Source organism: Rhinolophus sinicus, chromosome 14 (genome assembly GCF_057876585.1).
Source record: "Rhinolophus sinicus isolate RSI-liver-muscle chromosome 14, RSI-T2T, whole genome shotgun sequence".
Classification (NCBI taxonomy): domain Eukaryota; kingdom Metazoa; phylum Chordata; class Mammalia; order Chiroptera; family Rhinolophidae; genus Rhinolophus; species Rhinolophus sinicus.
This window is the reverse complement of record NC_142514.1, coordinates 132,742,572-132,762,519: the sequence shown is the minus strand read 5'-3', so window position 1 is coordinate 132,762,519 and position 19,948 is coordinate 132,742,572. Positions and strand designations below refer to the sequence as shown.

At 38.6% G+C, this 19,948-nt stretch overlaps 1 protein-coding gene across 1 annotated transcript; it reads left to right on the top strand.

Annotated features, from left to right (window-relative positions):
- The first annotated feature begins 15 nt into the window (after window positions 1–15).
- Window positions 16–16,928, top strand: DDIAS (DNA damage induced apoptosis suppressor). Its single transcript, XM_074335690.2, has 6 exons — window positions 16–142; window positions 255–422; window positions 6,679–6,807; window positions 11,574–11,735; window positions 12,816–12,933; window positions 14,040–16,928. The coding sequence occupies exons 3-6, from the start codon at window positions 6,695–6,697 to the stop codon at window positions 16,626–16,628; spliced, it is 2,982 nt and encodes a 993-aa protein (XP_074191791.2). The 5' UTR covers window positions 16–142; window positions 255–422; window positions 6,679–6,694; the 3' UTR covers window positions 16,629–16,928.
- Window positions 16,929–19,948: the final 3,020 nt, after the last annotated feature.

Here is a 19,948-nt window from a genome sequence, read left to right as displayed (position 1 = left end):
CTCTGAGGAACCACGGCCATGCGTCACTTCCGGCGGAAGGGGACGCGGGAGATTCGATTGGAGGGCGCTTGTTTTGCTGCTGAGGTCCGCCGGCTTGCGTTTCTGAGCGTTGTCCGGGCAGGTTCCCGGTCCTCTGCTTCAGGTGAGGAGCTGTGGGGAGAGGTTCTCGGGGAGGGAAAGGGCCGGAGACTCCTAACGAAGCCTTCAACGTCATTATGAATGAGACTCAGAGCATTCTTTGTTATTTTTTTCAGGAGTCAGTCTCTTCTATAAAAGGGCGATCATGAGGGTAGAGAGTGGCAGGGTCAGTCATTTTTAATTTTAGTGCCGTTGCAATCGTTCAAAGAGCGTTTATTGAGCATTTACTGTGCCACCGAGCCGGACACGGATGAGCGTCTGGAACTGGAAATCCAGCTTTTGAGGTACGTAATCAGCTGGCTGCTCTGCCGAAAGTAATGCGTGCTCAAAAGGTACTTTTGCAAACTGCTTTGGCCCAGAGGGAAGAGTGATTAACTGAGCGGTGTGCTCAAACGAGAAACTTGAATGTGTTCTATATTCCTTCCTTTTCTCTCACATGTAGCCAGTCATACCATACTTTTGATGTCATGACTTTGGTTCAGCATCATGAGTGCTACATAACTATGATAGTAGCCTCCCAGCTTGTTCTCAATCTTGCTACCTCCCAAGCCAGTCTCCACATTGCCAGGCTGATAAAGCTCAAATCTGGTCGTGACACTCCCTATTTAAAACCTTTCAGTAGCTCCCATTTTTCTTCAGATTAACACCCAATCTCCTTGACATGATTTACAGGGCCTTTCTTATCTGGCCTTTGCCTACCTCTCCAGCTTTGTTTTTCATCATTCTAGCCCTAGGCTCCAGCCATACCGAATGTCTTTTTGAGTTCCTCAAATGCACCATTCTCCCTCACCTCTAGATGTCTTCTGACCCCGTCTCCAAACTGGCTAATTTTTACTCGTTTTATGAATTTTTTTAACTCAGGCAGCATTTTCTGACCCTGCAAGATTGGATCACAAGGCATCTAGTTAGTTATTCATTCTGCAGTTAATTTTTAAGCGTTTCCTTCCTCTGTACCAAGAGCTGCCAGGTACTGGGATTACAATCGTTAACATGATAGAGTCCTGTCCTGTTGGAATTTAAACCTTTTATGGATGGACTTAAGAAGAATAACTTGAGTTAGGTTGGTCTGGAAAGGCCTCTCTGAGAAGTTGACAGTTGAATTGAGGCCTACGAGATGAGAGTGATCCAGCCATGCAACAGAGGAAAGGAAGAACATTCCAGAGTGAATGAGTTGTGCAAAGTCCCTGAGGCAGGAAAGAGCGAGCTTGGCATCCAATGTTGCTGGAATATACTCAGAAAGAACAGTTGTATGAGATGTCTTTGGAGAGACAGGCAGGGACCACATCACTTAGAAAGAAAGTTAGGAGGCTAATGCAGCAACATCAGCAGGAGATTATGGTGGTTGTGGTTAAGGTGGTGGCAGAATGTGATGGGGGAGGGGAGGTGGAGGGTGTGAGTGATGGTTTTTAGATATACAAATGGACTCAAGCATTTACTGATGGGTATTATGTGGGACTTGAGAGAAACAGGAATGAAGGATGACTCCTGGCTATCTCGCCTGAGTTACTGGTTGGAAAGTAGTGCTGTTTACTGAAATGGAGAAAATTGCGAGTAAGGAGGTTGGAGAGGGAACCAAAAATTCAGATTTTTTACCTATTAAACCTTGCGATGTCTGTGAGTCATCTAAATACATTTGGCTCTCAGGTAAGTAAAGATATGGAAGTTTGGAGCTTGCAAATAAGAGTATATGTGTAACTTTGTGTCTCTTCATTGGCAATTATATATTGTCTTAGCCAATAGATTATAAATTCCTTGAACACAAGAGCCTGTGTTTTCTATTTATAACCCTGTCCCCTTCCCTATGCTTAGAATAGTGCTTTACCCATTATAAATGTAGTGGACAAACTGCATGTTGTACTCAAAAAAGGTTTTCCTGGGTAATGTTTTAAAAATATTTTTCACCAATAGTTCTCCAAACAAAAGAGGTTTTGTCTCTGTTTTCCGTTTATTTAATTATCTATCTCCTCCCTGCCTCTCTTCCTTTTCTAGAATTTTCATATTAAGGTTAGTAAATCATTTCAATGGTATTCAATGAGCTTATGTATATGGGTCCACTGACAAAAAACTATCTCTAGTGTGAAAGGATGCATCAGCTATATTATCATTAAATTTTTGATTCACCTGACAACCCTTTCCAAGCAACTTTCTTTATAATTTGGCTTAACATGTAGATATACCCAAAAGAAAATATGGCCTTAAAATGCATCACTTCCCTCTGATGGTAATTTTCCATGGCAAATTACTAAAGCATCATTGCTTTTAGTTTAGCTCTCCATATGGCTGGATTGGAAAGAGAGAAAGCAAGTATTCCATACTATTCCGTGTTAAATTAAAAATATACTGTAATGTGTCTACCTACACCCCACAGAAGTGTAAGTATCAGAGTCTTCATTCTTGAACATTGACTTGAGCCATCTTTGGGCCTTCAAAACAAAAGCTGAGGCCCTAATTAGTTCCCATCAACCTACGCTAACATACTTTTCTCCCTGTCTCCATCTCAAATCCCTTGTTTCTATTTTTATATGTGAGAGATTGAGAGGACCCAAGGTTTTCTTTATATGTTATTGCTAAGTTCCCCACCTAGTATTTTTACTATTATTTTCTTTATTTTTCTAATTATAAAAGTACTTCTTTTAGAAAATATTTTAAGTATAATATATAATGAAATAAAAATTGCCTTTAATCTGACAACTCTGACAGAAAATCCTTTTCAAGAAAAGTTTATATATTTTCCTAACTATCCTCTTCCATAGATCAGTCCCCTTATATTTTCTCATGGTATTATGTTCATTTCCTTTATAGAATTTACCACAATTTCAGTTAAACTTTTTGTATAATTATTGGTTTAATATGTCTCTTGCATTGGACTTACAGTATGGTGACCAGGTAGGGACCTTGTTTATTATGTCCATCATGTTTTCCTAACTTTAGTATTTACTCATTCCTGATGCTTCATTCAGTTAGCCATCAAACATGGATCCACTATACTGCAAGTTCAAGCAGTAGAGAAACAAAACAAACTATGTGACAAGTATCATAAAGAAAATACAATGAAAAAAGCAAAGAGAATAACTAACAGTAACTGCCTGAAAGGATATCATTGCGTTTTTGTCCACCAGACAATGAATGGGAAGTCTTTTTGCAATTTGCTGGGGTTTACCAGGTGAAATACAAATAGTAAAAATAGTTTAGTGACCTTTTTCATTTCAATTCACAAATTTGCCATTGTTGTAATTTTCTAGACATATTTATTTGATCCACTAGAGGGCAATAAACCCTTAAATAAAGACAATTTAACCAACTTTCCTTTAAAAACAGCAATTCGTGCTTGCACAATTAATTTCGAAATTAACCCCCAAATATTTCTGCTTATCTGTTTTTCATTCATTGGTAAGTTGTCTGCCCAATTAGACAGTAAACATTTCAGAACAGGATGTGTCTTACTTTTCAAATTTTCCCACAACACTTTGCGGTGTTTTAGTCGTCTTACATGTTTAGTCCATTTACTAAAGTTTAAATTTGATACAAATTTTGTAAAGAATATGATTTGATGAATGCTGACATAGTTGTGGTACAATATAAATTTTTATTTTAGAGCCCTAAATAAGATAACCTCTGCTCATAGGACCACAATTAAGAAAAAATTTGGAAATGAGGATAAAATATAAATAAAGATTAAGTTTTAAATAAGGTACTATATATGAAACTTCTCTGTGTACTCTAATGTATATACACATTGAAAGTTATTTTTTTGATTTGGTAAAATTGTGTTTTATATTAATAGTATGTGGCAGAACTGGCTTAAAAAAAGGAAAGCTGACAATCAAGAAGAAAATTAATAGCTGATGTTCAGATTGACAATTTTTTAGCTTGGCACTGGAGATATAAAAAGATGATTCACGATCTTACTCTGGTTCCAGAAAAATACATATTAAATAGATAAGTGTAACATAATATGGTAAGTGATAAATTAGAAAGTGGATCACTTAACTTAACCTTGGAAAGCTTCCTGGAGAAGAACACCCCTGCGAGGATCTTAAAGAAGAATAGGCTTTAGCCAGGAGAGAGAACATTTTAGACAGAGGAAAGAGTGAAAAAAAAGCAAAGAAATGTGAAACATATTGTGGCAGGGGAGTGTTTAGGGGTGAGGAAGGGAAAAAGGAACACAACTCAGATTGCTTTTTTGTGTTCTCGAGCATAAATTACTAGCACATAAAGAACAAGGATGAGAGAATTAAAAAAAAAGGCATTTAGGGAGAGTAAAACCAAGTAGAAAATAGAATAGAGCAGACAAAACAAATGGTAAGGCTGTAGAAGTACAGTAGTATAAGGGGTAGAAAAAAAAAGCCATCCTTTATGTTAATAGAGAAAGGCTTTTTGAAGGGGGTTTTAAATGAAAAGGGAGGAAAGTCCTATTATATAACATACCTACTCCATTACAAAGGTTCCTTAAATTGCAAGATTCTGCTTATAGTTTTTCATTTATTCATTGAATACTTATTGACAATTTACTATGTGCTAAGTACTGGGGATATAGTAGAGTACAAGATAGACCAGATCTCATGAAACTTTCAGACTAGTGGGGGTAGAAGAAACAAAAATAAGTAAGCAAATGTATATATAGGATATATGCATTTTCATGATTGCTTATATCACAAGCATGATAAGTGCCCTGAAGGAATAAAATGGGTGATGTCATGGTAACTAAGGTCTACTTGAGATAAAGTGGGGCTCTCTGAGGGGTAACGTTAAAGATTGAAGGATAAGAATGAGCCTTCTATTTGATGAGCTAAGGGAAGGATGTTCTCGGCAAAAAGAAAGGTAAGCACAGAATCTTGAAAAGAGAAGTTGTTTGGTGTGTTTGAGGAGCAGACAGAAGGTTAGCATGGCTTGCAGTGATTAAGGGGGAATGGTACAAGGTGAGGTCAAGGAGATGGAGCTAGATGGCCGAGGGCCTCATAGGCCATTGTGAGGAATTGAGGCTTCATTCAAAATAGCAGGATTTTAAGCAGGTAAGAGACGACATTGTAAGGAGGGAGCTTCGCCCTATTGCCCTTATTCATTAATAATGACAGTGTTCTGTGACTCTTCTTTCTGCCTTCCACTTGTATCTTATATCTCCTACTCTACTTTGTCGTTAGAGATTGTCATATGGCCTAAGATAAAAACTAAATCTAGGAATACATAACTGCTTTTGGTAGAACCGTAACTAGTCGTGTAGGTTTCAGGATCGCAAAATAAGGATAACAACAAAGAATTAGGCAGAATTAATTTTTTTTCTATGCTCCCTTTAATAATGTAGATCAGTGATTTATATAAATCTGTTTATCTTTTATCTTTGCAAGTTTCCATCTTAATGCCTTAGGGGACAAGATTTTATTTTCACAGAAATGTCATTTTGATTGATGGACAGGATTAGTAGCACTTTAAAATCTCCCTTCCATTGGCATGACATTTCTAAATTTCTGATTATCCTATGAAGAGCTATACCTAAAAGATTATATTATGATTTTTAAACTGATGACTCCCAATTTGTAGAAATTTGCAGATGCCAGGCTCAGAAACAGTTCCACTCATTTTCAGAAATTGAAAGGTTTTGCCATGTATTTATAAATGAAAAATTATTGATATAACTTTATCTTGACCATGTACAGAGACATTTATTTTATGCTATAAATAAGCTAAATCATTTTTTTAAATTTTGGTAGGTAAACCAACACTTGACATTTTTAAAAAAGTGTAAGAGTAGAACATTGCTATTTTATTGTTCTACTTCTCTGATATGTTTTATACAAGCATCTTAAAGCACTTTGAACTCTCCTTCCCCATATAACATTTTGCTTTTTCCACTTGCAAAATAGGAATTGCCTTTTTTTTCTCTTCAAGCTGTGTAAAAATATGCACACTGAGATCTAATAAAGTTATTTTTTCAGCTAAAAAGTACCATTTCCCACCAATTTAGTTTCTTTTTTTTTTCAGTTGGGGGACTATATTTTTCCAGGACCAATCAGCTCCATGACAAGTCGTGTTTTCAATCTAGTTGTGGGGGGTGCAGCTCAGCTCCAAGTCAAGTCGTTTTCAATCTAGTTGTGGAGGGTGCAGCCCACCGGCCCATGTGGGAATCGAACTGGTAACCTTGGAATCATGAGCACCGCGCTCTAACCACTGAGCAAACTGGCCGCCCAAATTAGGTTCTTAAAAAAGTCATTTAAGTTCCTGTTAATGGTAGAAAAAATTTCTATATAGCTTTTCTTATAAAGATATAAAAGAAGCTAAATAACAGCTTCCCTGAATTACTGAGATGGCGTATTTATTCAGAAGCAGAAAGTTTTAACTCCTATGTTTTAAATCTTATTTTCTTTCTATTAATGCTTTCAATTAAGCAGGAAAAGAAAATTAGTTTTCCAATCCATTGACACTTATATACAAAAGACATCTATTGGCTTTGCAATGTAGGTTTAAGAGGTTTTCCTAAGTAATGAATTATGCTCCTACAATTAAAGATTCACCATTCACCCCAGTGACTATTTTGTTTTGCAGGCCGCGGTGTGAACACATGAATAAAAGAAGAAAATTTCTTCTTGCCTCAGTTCTTGCTCTCCAGAGTTCAAGTTTTATATATCCTGCATGTCAAAAGTGCTACTCTCGGATAATCCTAGTCTCCAAAAGGTAAAAGTAAAGCCTGTAAGCATGAGAGGAAATATAAATCAGTTGTTAGCCAATGGAGGACTGCTCACTTTCATTTCCTCACTGCTACAGCACAGCAAGTTTATGACAGGAATTCCACACTCCAGCCTTTGCAAAAGAGTTTAGAGACACTAAAGAGCAAAAGACTGCTACCTAAAGTTTTTCTTTGAACCCCAAATCCTTAGCGATAACAACCATAATAGGTGTTTCGTTTTTCATGGGGTTAACTTTTTTCCTTTTTTTAACCTCCAAGATTTAGAGCAATGGTAGTTTTCAAATTACATACTGCAGAGCCTTAGGGCCCCTTGTTTCTAGAGGGAGATTCGGATTAGAGAAAGAATAGTGGATGGTGCTGACAAGTAGGATGGGCTCCGGGGCCCCAAGTTTTAGTTTCAACAAGAGCTCCATTCTCATCTTTGTATTAGGGTTCCAAGATTTCATTTGAACAGGTTCCATGATAAAGATGTAGACATAGAAATATAAAAAATACAAGTATAGAAAGTTAGTTTGGTCTTTCATATGGGAAGATTATTGTATTCACATACATAAGTGTATGTATAGCTACATATGTACATGCTTGTATATGTGAATATAATTTTTCATATGAAGGATGAAATTAGATATGTACACACATGTATGTACAGAGGGTGCCAAAAAAATGTATACACATTTTAAGAAAGGAAAAAACTATTAAAATTGTAATATTCAATATATACCAGTAACAAAAGATGAATACAAGTCATGTGTATACATTTTTTGGTACCCCTGGCGTTTGTGTGTGTGTGTGTGTGTGTGTGTACTAGCCCAAAAATTATGAGTAAGGGAGGGGATTTTATTTATCCAGATAAGCTATCTACCCAGCCCAAACAGATGTAAATTGCTCTTCTAGGTACTTAATGGGACCCATAGTCCCTTTAGTCTACAAGTCTGTCTCTGGCACTAAGAACTTTCTTTTCCTGTCTTAAGATGTGACTCATAGCTCAGAGACTATCTACCTATCCTCTCCCCTGCTCACCCCTCACACCCACCCAAAGAGGTTGTCATTTACTTAAACAAGTCAAATTGAATTTCCACACATAAATCATAGTTTTCTCCTTTGAGAGAAGTTTTATGTAAAGCCTTAAAGATACATTTTTAAAAATATTTTTCATTACATTATATACATTCAGTTTAATCTGGGACTATAAATTTGGAAGGGACATTATGTAATCCTCTAGTCTATGTATTTTTAACCTGGGGTCTGTGGATAGACTATAGTGCATATGAATGCTCCAGTTCTTAAAATACATAAATTACTGTGTTATCTGGTTATGTATGCATTTTTCAGGGAGAGGGAGTGAGTGTATTCCTTTCATCAGATTTTCAGAGTTTCAAGACCAAGGAAACACTAAGGATCACTAATCTCATCAATTCTACTTCTGAGATATCTATAAGTACACTAATCTAGAAAAATACATGAATGAAACTTACTGTTTTAACGTATCAAACAAAAAAGGTAGCAAATTGCAGGTATTATTTCAAGCAGATCCATTCAGAGGCTTTTTGGGATCAAAACAATTTTCATAATAATTCCAAGGCATTTTCTTCCCTTCACTCGAATTCTCTGAATGCATAGCAGAGTTTTTTAAGAGACTACATACCCTGTTTCTCCGAAAATAAGACCTAGCCAGACAATCAGCTCTAATGTGTCTTTTGGAGCAAAAATTAATATAAGACCTGGTATTATAGTATATAAGACCCACTCTTATATTATGGTAAAATAATACCTGGTCTTATATTAATTTTTGCTCCAAAAGACACATTAGAACTGATTGTCCAGCTAGGTCTTATTTTCGGGGAAACATGGTATGCGATATAACAACACATTGAACAGAAAAGGAGATATGAGAATCCAGCTATTTTTATTAAACCAGATATTAAAGAGATTTGCAAAATGTGAAACAATGCCATTCTCTTCTCACTAATTTTATTTTGGAACACATGGTTATTTTTCATAAAGTTAATGTTCTTTTTGTTAACTTTGCAATGGGTCCATTATTTTTAATGAATTAATACTTTTTAGATTTCTCAATTTTAATTTCTCACTTTCATTTCTTTCAATTTAAAATATAGACCCATATTACACACATATACAAAAGCTCTTTGGAATTCTCAATAAGTTTTGAGAATATAAAGGGTCCTGAGATCAAAAGTTTGAAAACTGCTATTCCATAACAAATGACATTTTGGAAATTGCGGTGCTTCTAGATGTTAAATAGGGACTGTGATTTGTGTGTTTTTTCTACCCTTGTTTCCCAAAGTGTGGTCTGAGGAACAGCTACCTCTGCATCACCTGTTTGCTTACTAGAAATGCAGAATCTGGGCCGGCCCGGTGGCTCAGGTGGTTGTAGCGCGGTACTCCTCACGCCAAGGTCGCTGGTTGGATTGCCACATGGGCCAGTGAGCTGCGCCCTCTACAGCTAAGATTGTGAACAACAGCTCTCGCTGGCCCTCTACAGCTAAGATTGTGAACAGCTCTCCCTGGAGCTGAGCTGCCCCGGGCTGCTGGCTGCTGTGTGCTGCCACCAGCGGCTGGGGGCCAGCCAGAGTGGTGCAGCCAGTGAGAGACGTTGTGAGCAGCCAACCAGCAACCAACTGCCTCAGCCATGAGGAGCGCAAGGCTCATAATACCAGCATGGGCCAGGGAGCTGTGTCCTACACAACTAGACTGAGTAACAGCAGCTTGAATGGGGGTGTGAGGGGGGGGTGAAGAAGGGGAGGGGGGGAAAGATATGCAGAATCTTAGGCCTTGACCCAGACTTAATGAATCAGAATCTTCATTTAACAAGATGCCCAATGACTTGTATGCATATTAAAATTCAAGCTGTGATCTATGTTTCTCCATACTAATATTTGTTTCTTTCAACCCTGTCTTATTCCCAAAGGATTAGAGGAAACTATATACATAAATATCTTCATTATATATATTATATAAAAGTATATGTAATTTAGTGTGTATTATGCATTAATATTAGATTTACCTTTTGTTAGGCTATTATTGACACTATTTACAAGGTAGTTCATTATTAACTATATTGTTCTTATAGTTTTATAAGACATAATACAGGAAAACAACTAGTAGCTAGGAATCCAAAGCCTTCGATTTGGGTCATAACATTCACTAACTTTGTCACTTTGAACAAAAGTTCACTCCAATTGCCCCAGATGTAAATGGGAATAAATGGCCTTGTTTACCTACCAGAATGAAAGAATATATGTTGCAAATAATAAACTGCAAAATACTGGTGCATGTTAATTACTCTAAGATTTGCTAAGAATTTTACATTCGGCCTGAATGCATTATGAATATATAACTTTTAAAGAATATGTATTTAATAATTTAACATGTATTTTAAATCATTGATTTCACTAAAGCTTGGTACTAATGAGATTTTATCCCCTAGGAAGTCAGTTATTATTACCTTCACTTTATTTTATTGCCAAACTACAGCACAAACTAGCAGATTTGGGTAAGATTATATGAATGGATTGACACAGATCCATCCTCAGTGTAGCAAAAAATAATAATAATAATTAGCACAGATCTAATTCTGAATCAGTAACTGCTTTTTTGAAGGATTAACCTTTGTTCAAAATAATCACCTTAGAATCTATGGAGTTTAGGCTCCCCCTAGTGGCTATCTGTCAGCAATCAAATTTATAAAACTAACATTATTTTCTATTTGCATTTTGCCACTCTTTAAAGCTAGGTTATTAGTAACAGAAAAAAAAAGTCCTAAGATTAACCATTATCATAAGATGTTTTAAGTGATCAGTTTGCTAAATTAAGAATGTGAGATGGATATCAGAGTTATAGGATACTATTGCAAATAACTAGAAAGGAGGGAAATGGTAGAAGTGACGATTAATCATAGTATTTAATATAATGAGAGAGACTCAGACTAACACTATTAATTTGGCAATATCTGCAATAGATTCTTGGTTTATCTTTTCATTTACTTAGTCTCCTTTTATCCTTCTTCAACCCTGGATTTTACAGATGAGGAAATAAGGTTTAAGGGATTTGGTAATTGCTCCAAGACCAGATAGTTAGTAAATGACAGTAAAGTTATACTTGTTACATAGTTTTTGACAAGAAAGCCATTGACCATAATTATACATTACCTTAAAAACAAGTTAAATAAGATGTCTTGTTCCTAATTTTTTGTAATGTGATAAATTCTCAGCATATTCCAGTGAATTAAAGAAAGTTATTCTTATAATGGTGAGAATGTAACTGGGTACTCTGCGTATAAATATTTATTAAATGTTTCAAGATTATTCATTATTCTTTTAATAGAAGATAGACATTAATTTTCAGGTCTTCTGTTGATATGGTGCTCATTTCATTATATTTGGTCTGCACCCCCCCACCAACCCCAGACTATATATAATATGCTTCAATTTGTTAATGGTGATTTAGCTACCCAATAAGAACACAAGAATATCTCTCCCTCTTCACCTCCCCCCCCCCAGTTTTCCTTCACTTTCCTGTCAATTTGGTGCTACTTAATTTAAATCAGTGAAGGCATCTGTTATGAATAGAGATATTCAAAGAGGTTGATCTGAAATGTTTAAGAAGAATGTAAGTTGTATAGGAACACTTGAACACAAAATATTTTTAATTTTTACTTTTTAGATTTGTTTTTCATCGTAAGAAAAAAAATTAGTTAGTGAACATTTCTGTTCCCCACCCCTGACTTTTCCAGGTCTAATTGTCCAAAATGTGGCTCTACTGGTAAAGTTGAAAATGCCAGTTACAGATATAAACTTTCCATAAAAGTTGCAGAATCAAACAAATTATTTGGCATTACTATATTTGGAAGCTGCTTAGATGCATTCTTTGGACTTACAGCCACCGATTTGCACAGGTAAGAATATTTAAAGCATTCTTTTTCCTGGCTCCTCCTTTAGGATATTAATAGAATTTGAAGTTATGTGTTTTTAAGGTAATACGCATTTAGTAAAAAAAATGATCACTCAACCTCAGATCATCATTTCCTTTAAAAGATAATCAGAAAAACAAAGATGTTTATTTCCTGAATACATATTGTGATGATGTTAAACCAGGCTCCTTTTATTCAGGACAGCTATGCTGTAATTAAAATACTAAATTATAAAACTCGAATCCAAGTTAGAGAAATACAGAATTACAAAGTAAAATTGTTTCAAAGGGAAGGATTATCCAAATTGAGGTTTAGCACTCAAGTGACTAAGGTCCCTTGAGGCAGAAGAAGCCATCTGTGGGAATATTTGCATATCAGAAGTGGAAATTTTGTCATTTTTCTCACTTGCATTGCAACTTGACCTGCATAGTTGGACCTGTGACGTTGTCCTTAGAATGCAAGGATATATACAGAGGGTGCCAAAAAAAAATGTATAGACATTTTAAGAAAGGAAAAAACTATTAAAATTGTAATGCTCAATATATACCAATAACAAAAGATGAATAGTCATGTGAATACATTTTTTTTGGTACCCACAGTGTAAGCAATTGAAGCTCTTTTCTCTCCCCCAGTCTTCTACTCTTCTCCCCTAATCACTTGACAGAAGAAATCTCTGTCAATCTCCTCAAAGTTGAGAGCAAACTCATTTGAAGAAAGGGACAGCAGAGGGACAGCCATGATTGTGAGGGAAGAGGAAAGGCTTTCCCTCAGCTTTGAGAAGAAGGTGCTGGAGATCCCACCACTACTCCCACTGCTACTGTTACAATAATTGCTGGGTCTGATTACTAGGCAGGCTTCTACCTTATTCACTTAGGAGCTATTGTTTTTGTCTTTTAGGATGTGGGGAACAAAATGCCTAGCTCTTAAAGTCACTTTTTTTAAGAAGATGTAACTCAAAAAGGTTAATGCTGCATATTCAAACTAATGGTTTATAGCTTCTGAGTTTATGCAAGTTAAAATTTCAAAGCTTATCTCTTCATATTTTCTATTTTCTTTTCAATCAAGGTACATTCAGGATCGTAATGAAATTCCAGAAACACCAGGCAGTGACGCAACTCAGAACCTACTAACTAAAGCAGTTGAAACTTGCTTTGTTGGACAGAGCTTCATTTTTGGAGTGACGGTAATTGAGCCTAGCTTTCTTTTTTGTATTCTGTTAATATTTCCATTGTAATGAAATGATTTGAATCCTCTAGTTTTTGGGAGTCATAAATATGAGAGCCTGTAGAAGCACTTTTCCACTGTACGAAAATAGGCTTTAGCTGATCTGTTAAATACGGTGTGACAACTTCCTCTTTCAAAAGTTAGAAGAGCCTAGTTCAAATGCTTTCAGAGCTTTAAATGTTATAAATTCAGAAATGTTAGATATTTGTTTTGCTATTTGGTGTTTATTTTACTCTCCAAACTTTGTTCAGCTTCCATAGTAAAACTTTCTTCAAATCCTTGCCTTTTGAATTCTATCAGCTGTAAAAGGAGAAGGAGGAAACTACCACTGAAGGCAAAGTATCTGCATGTGATAACTAAGAGTAGGTTAGGAAGGATGGTCCTAAATAACTAAAAGTGACTGCAGAAGAAGCTTACTGATTACGTACTGATTCTGAAAGAGTAATCGTTTTCTGTCTCATCCATGCAAAGGGAACAAATGGAAATTTTGTCCACATTGAAATCAGGGTTTTAAAAACATGAATAGAGCACTCACGACTGTACAGTGGGAAAAACCCAAAGGGAAGGAGAAGCCAGGAGCTATGGAGCTTTCCTTTGTTAAAATCTTAGATGGTTCTTTTTCTTTGTCTGCCTTTTTTTTTTGAACAGATGAGACCATTCCATTAAACACTCAAAGTTTATGGAAGCTAATGAGAAATATAATAGCAGCTACCATTTATTGAGCAGCTGCTATTGGCTAAGCACCACAGTTTTCCAGGTGTTATTGCAAATACCATAATACTGCATTTTTATCTTTATTTTATAAATGAGAAAACCAAGACTTACTTAATCTTAACTTGTCCAAAGTCACAACACTAATAAATGTTAGAACCAATATTTGAAGACAAGTCTCTTTACTCCAAGACTTACTTCTCATACTCCTCGGCCTATAACACTATAGAGGAATTGAAATAATGGGGGTGGGGTTATAGTTGTATCTGTTTTAATCTTTTAAATCTCTGTTTCACATTCGAGTGAAAGAAAGAAAATTGTATTCTCATTTAAATTCATTTTCTTCTTTCACAGAATTTTGAAAACCAAGCTGGGCACGGTTCAAATTCCAATAACTTCTTACAGAAGTGCCCTGGCCTCAAGAGAGAAGTTAAAGCGCTAGTAGCTTGCCAGATTGTTCTACCAGACCCGGGTGTTGCAGGCCGCACAGTCATTGAGTATTTCCATCAGCTCTTGCAGCTTTCTGATTTCAGGAAACTTCACGATGGCTCCCAGACACCTAATAGCCACTTACCTGCTTTAGAACACTCAAGTAGTGATCTCAGCAGCATATGTTGCCCTGACAACAGTTCTTGTTTTTTTGAGTCCCACAGCAGAGATAATTTTGTTAGATTCTGGCAGCCATCACTTGAACTCACTTCCATTGTTTCAAAACTAACAGATGATGATAATTTTTCAGCTTCAGAACAAAGCCAGGCCACTGATACTCTTCACCAGAACAGAAAGAGCATCTCCTTTGCAGAGGCCACTGGTTCCAGTAGCTGCCATGAAGTCATTCAGCGTCCGTGGAGCCTCATTTCATATATGGATGCAAAGAGCACAGCACCAAAGTTGGATCAAGAGCTTGGCTTACAAGCTAATCAGCCAAATGTAGTTCACCATGAAATTGGAGTTACTGGCTCTAATTTATTCCCTTTGAAAATGCAAGAGGTGCTTGAGCCAAGTAATACAAAATCCTTCCACAGTGCAGTAGACAATAAAAATAGGTATTCCCAGTATGAGCAAACACATCACCAGCATCACGATGTCAGTACTCCCCCGAGCCTTGAGGAGAGACCTATATATTGTCCACCTTCATCACTCAGACTTGAAGAGGTAGCTGGTGATTCCCGGGATTGTGACCCCGAGATGTGGGATGATCTGCCATTCTCTGAAAGCTTGAACAAGTTTCTGGCTGCTATTGAAAGTGAGATTGCTATAACCCAGACAGAGGCCAGCAGTAGGAAATGTCATCTGGATAATGACATCGATAAATTACATGCAGACCACAGTGGCATATCTGTGATTCCTTCGAGAACTACTGGAGCCTTGCATACACCACCGATAGCTTTAAGATCAGCACAAGAAACAGCTAAAGCAAACTCTGGCAAAGATGACTGCCTTTCCACCTGTGAAGCAAATCCAACTCCTGGTGTTCAGAAGAAGTCCCAACCAGGTAACACAACAGAGGCGATCTCTATAAGTAGTCATGAAAGAGATATTTCTGACTGTTTCCTGCCAAACGCGTATCTATCAGCTCTCTTTCCATCTTCAAAAGGCTCAGGAACAAGAGCTACTCTTAGGAAGTCTACCAGAATTCCACCACATAGGGCTGAAGTTTTACGTAAGCACAATAAACCAGAGAGTGACCATTCTTGTCTCGATAGCAAATATTTTGATGGATGTGGAGTAAAATCACTTTCAGAAATGAGTAGTAAGTTGACAACTCTGTGTTCTTGGAGGTATAATGATGTTTCTGACCTTTGCAACTTAGAAAATAAGCAATATAGTAGGTGGCCAAAGAACCAAGATGACAGTCTTACAATTTGCAGGAAACTTACATATCCCTTAGAAGCTCTTTGCAGTAGTCCAAATAGAAGTACAGATGCATTAAAAGAAATGCCTTATGGACATACCAATAACAATAATTTAACACAGAACTGTTTTCCTGGTCATGAAGGGAGCTACAATGCTTCTGCTGATCTCTTTGATGATAGTGGTAAAGAAATGGATGTTGCAACAGAAATTACCAAAAAATCACAGGATATTTTGTTACAATGGGGAAAGTCTTTGGCAAAAAATCATACAAAATCTGATTTTTCACCGAGATCACTTTCTGAAAGCTCCAGACAATCTTCACAAAAATTATCCTTGCAAAACATGTCTGCCACTATGTACCCAAAGACATACTCTTCACCTCATTTTCAGTCAGATTTAGAAAATGATTTTGAAGATAGCCAAGATTTTGTTCCATGTTCACAGTCAACTCCAGTTGCAGGATTCCACCAAACAAGAATTCATGGGATGAAAGGAGCTTTCAAGAAACTACCTGCCTTCTATTTAGATCTTGATGTTAACTATAAAGAAACAAAGATTTCATCTGAAAATGAGGCACAGCAAGCCACCTCCAGCTGTCCAAAAAGTAAAAAAACATCCAGCCAGAAATCCGGAAGCCCTATTATATCTGATATTGCACAACCAGAGGTTTTCAACAACTGTCCTGTTGCTGAGAGCCTTGAATCTGACATTGATGAATGGGTCCCTCCTACCACAAAAAAAGTATTTCTTTCAGATATGTTCAGATTGCAAACCGTGGGTCTAAGGAAATGCCCTGCTGCCTGTACTCCTGATCAAAAAGAGTTACCAAGAAAGAAACCGAAATATGTCCAACAAAGAACTGATAAACATTTAGTTCAGGAGTTAAATTTAAATAATATGCTTTCAGCAAATTCAAAACAGGAAAATCCTAACTATAGTAGTACAAGTTCAGGCTGGATTTCCAACAAGTCTGTTTTGGGACTTGATTCTTGTTCAGAAGTCAAATGTTGCCTTCCATTTTCAGAAAATTGGCCACCTTCAGTGCCTGAAACTAAAAGCGCTTGGTCTCCTGAATTGTTTTCATAAAAAGTCACCGGAACCCAATTGCTGAACTTTTACAGTTAAGTCTGTGCGGAAACTTTTTCCTCCACTGGCATGGAACACATTTTGAACACTTGAAGAGACACAAATAGAAAAGATGTGCAATTTGTGCCTTTTTAAATGTTTGTAAAGCCATTATTTTTCTCAGTGTTTTATCCAGAATACTCTGATGCAGATCATTTGACACTTTATTCTATATTGTTGATTGTACTTTAGTAATATTGTTAATTTTCCTTGTTGAAAATGTTTAAGAACACGTACATTCAGAAATAAAGCTTTTGCAAACCAAAACTTAAAGTCTTTTTTAATTGTTCAGCTTAGCTCAGAAGATGCCTGCTGTGTATTAGGCCAACTACTGTGCTAAGTTTGTGATACCAAGCTATGGGAACACTAATGTGAAACGATTCTAGTCTACTCGGAAGATAGACAGGTAAGCGCCAATTTCACTCCAATGCAGCAAATGCAATGAAAGAGGTTTCAAATGGGTATTACAAACATTTACGTTGCTACGGAATCGTGATAGAGAAGCATTTAACCCAGGAGCATCTGGGGATAAGAAGAGAGGTCAATACAAATTTACTGTTTAGAGTTAAATGTGAAACTCGCTTTTATTTAATAAGGATTCATTATATGCTTACTACATGCCAGGTACTGTATTAGGCGCTGGGAACTTGAAAGCTGAGCCCCTTCCCTCAAGAAACTCGTGATCTGGTAAACAATTTTTATCTGGTAAGTTCTCTGATAGGCGATAAGCTTGAAGTGCTAATAGGAAAAAAAATGAGCAGTTTCTGGACACGCAGGTGCTTAGCGGTGCCTCAGCCCCACCCTGTGAAATCTTATGTATCCCTTTGCCATTCCCCACAGCAAGTATTCCACATCTCCATGCCACCAACCTACTATTCTTGGCTCCTCCATGGAGAAGATTGAGATCAGCTGGTATTCCCTCAGCTTCCCACACCCGTACCTACCCACTTACCTGTATCTACTCACCCATAGCTTTTTTCTTCTAATCTCAGAAAATGATGCACACCTATTTAGTGCTAATCTGTCGTGCAGGGTCTCTGATCCCACTCCTCTCACAAGAACGCAGGACAGGGTGAGGCCAAAAAGGAACACCAACGGAGCCAGAGATAAGGGAGTCATACCACTATATTCTTGCTGGCGGCTGGGTTGGAGACACAGGAAGCAGGAGCCACACGATCTGTAACCTGCCGTCCGCTTCTCTGCTAACCAACCAACCCCGTAGCGTAGCCACGGCAGTTATATTAGTGGCTAATGACTAACTGGTAACAGCTGATGGCCATCAGCTGTTAACACCCAAGCCAGCACCTTTCCACATGAGGCCAAGAGCCTGGAAACTGCCCTCTGGGACTCTGTCACTACACTATACTCCCCAAGGTCTCGCCTCACAATCTACGTGACAAGCGTCTTCTGCGAGGGGCCCTATGCCATATTAGCCTATAGGCACCTATGGGCGGAAAGAAACAGTAGTCATAGAAACCAGCAATGGTAAATCCCTTCCGTCTGGGAGGATACATGCTAGCTTTTGGTTCTGGTAAAGGAGGGTCGCTGCCACTGGCACCTTTCCTGGTTTGTGGTCTCCCCAGCTAGAGCCATCAGTATACCAGGCATCTCCAGGTACTGGAGGCTGTCCTCTATAGGACGAGGGCTCCAAGTCCTCCCCCCAGGCAGAGTGCTTGGCTCAGCCTGGGCTACAAGCTCCACAGGCCCCAGGACCTGTTGTATCTCTGTGCTCAAAGGGCTTGAACTAAGGGTGCTATGTTGCTCCAAGTAGGCACCCCACTTGGCGAGGGTGGTGGTCTGTGCCACCCCCGTTTTGGGTCCCTGGGTCCCCAGATGGACCCACCCCTGGATGGGATAGGTTGTTCGAACCAACACCCGTGCCATTCCTGTGATGGCTTATGTGGCCACTAGGGCTGCGTACACAGCAGCCAGCTGTTTATTAGAAAGTAGCGAACTTCTGCTCCTTTCCACAATTGGGACCAAAATCCCACTGGTGACCGGAGGTGGTCCTGCCGTTGCCAGAGGCCCCAACTGTACCCCTCTTGGGTTACGTGAACATCAAGGTCAAACGGGCAACCAGGGTCTACTACTTGTAGAGCCTGTGCCTGCTGCACTGCCCATTTTGTGGCAACAAAGTCTTGCTCTATAGCCTCTGTCCAATCCCATGAGGCCCCCTTTTTTATCATGTTATACAAGGGCCGTCCCATTTGTGCTAAATGGGGTACAAACACCCGCCAATACCCCAACAGACCCAAATACGTCTGCAGTTGGGAGACCTTGGTCGGCCAGGGAAAGGTTTCTATCTTGTCAATAACCACCTCAGGTATAACCTTTGTCTTACCCAACCACACAACACCCAGAAACTTGACAGATAAGCCAGGGCCTTGGACCTTTTTCTCGTTCACCACCCAGCCATGTGACTTAAGGTGGCAGAGAAGAGAGGGAGCTGCTTGCTCTAAATCTGAAAGAGAATCAGATGTTAGTAGAGTATCGTCAACATAGTGAAACAAGGCGACAGAGGACGGGTGATCCCACTGTGTCAAGTCCTGGGCTACGAGCCCGTGGCAGATAGTGGGGCTCTGCAAGTATCCTTGCGGAAGGACTTGAAAAGTCCACTGCCGCCCGTCCCAAGTAAAAGCAAACTGCTCTGTGACACTGCCTCAATATGTGCCTTCTCCAATTCCAATATTATATGACCAATCACTGTAACCACATGCCAGGGCTGTGGCAACACTTGGGGAGGGTGGTGAGTATTCCCACGTTTCACCACTTTCACCACCCGGATCCGGAGACGGAACTCTCCTACCAACATCTGTAAGCTGAGGCCATGTAGCACGTCCACCCCTAGAATACATTCTGGAACGGGGGAGACATAAACCTTGTAGGTGCGAGGGGGAAGCCTTCCTACACCCAGTGGTAAGGAAATGGCTTTCACAGTCACAGTCTTTCCCCCGTAGCCATCAATGCAGATTGCTTGTCCAAGGAACAGTTCTGGGTTCCCATAAATGAGACTGCAGTCTGCGCCAGTGTCAACTAGAGCCAAAACCCTCTGCACATTAGAAGGGGATCAATGTATGTACAGTTCCATGTGGGGCCTCCGGTCCCTGCGCACCCCCTCTGACTGGGTACCTTGGCCCCACCCCTAATCAAGCTGAAAGGAGTCGGCCTCAAGCGGCAGCATGAAGTCCTGGAGGGACACAGGTCGCACTTTTCTGGACTTCTCCTTTAGGCTTTGCCGGAATTACTGTTCCAGATGCAGCTGTTTCCAAAGTTCCAACAAG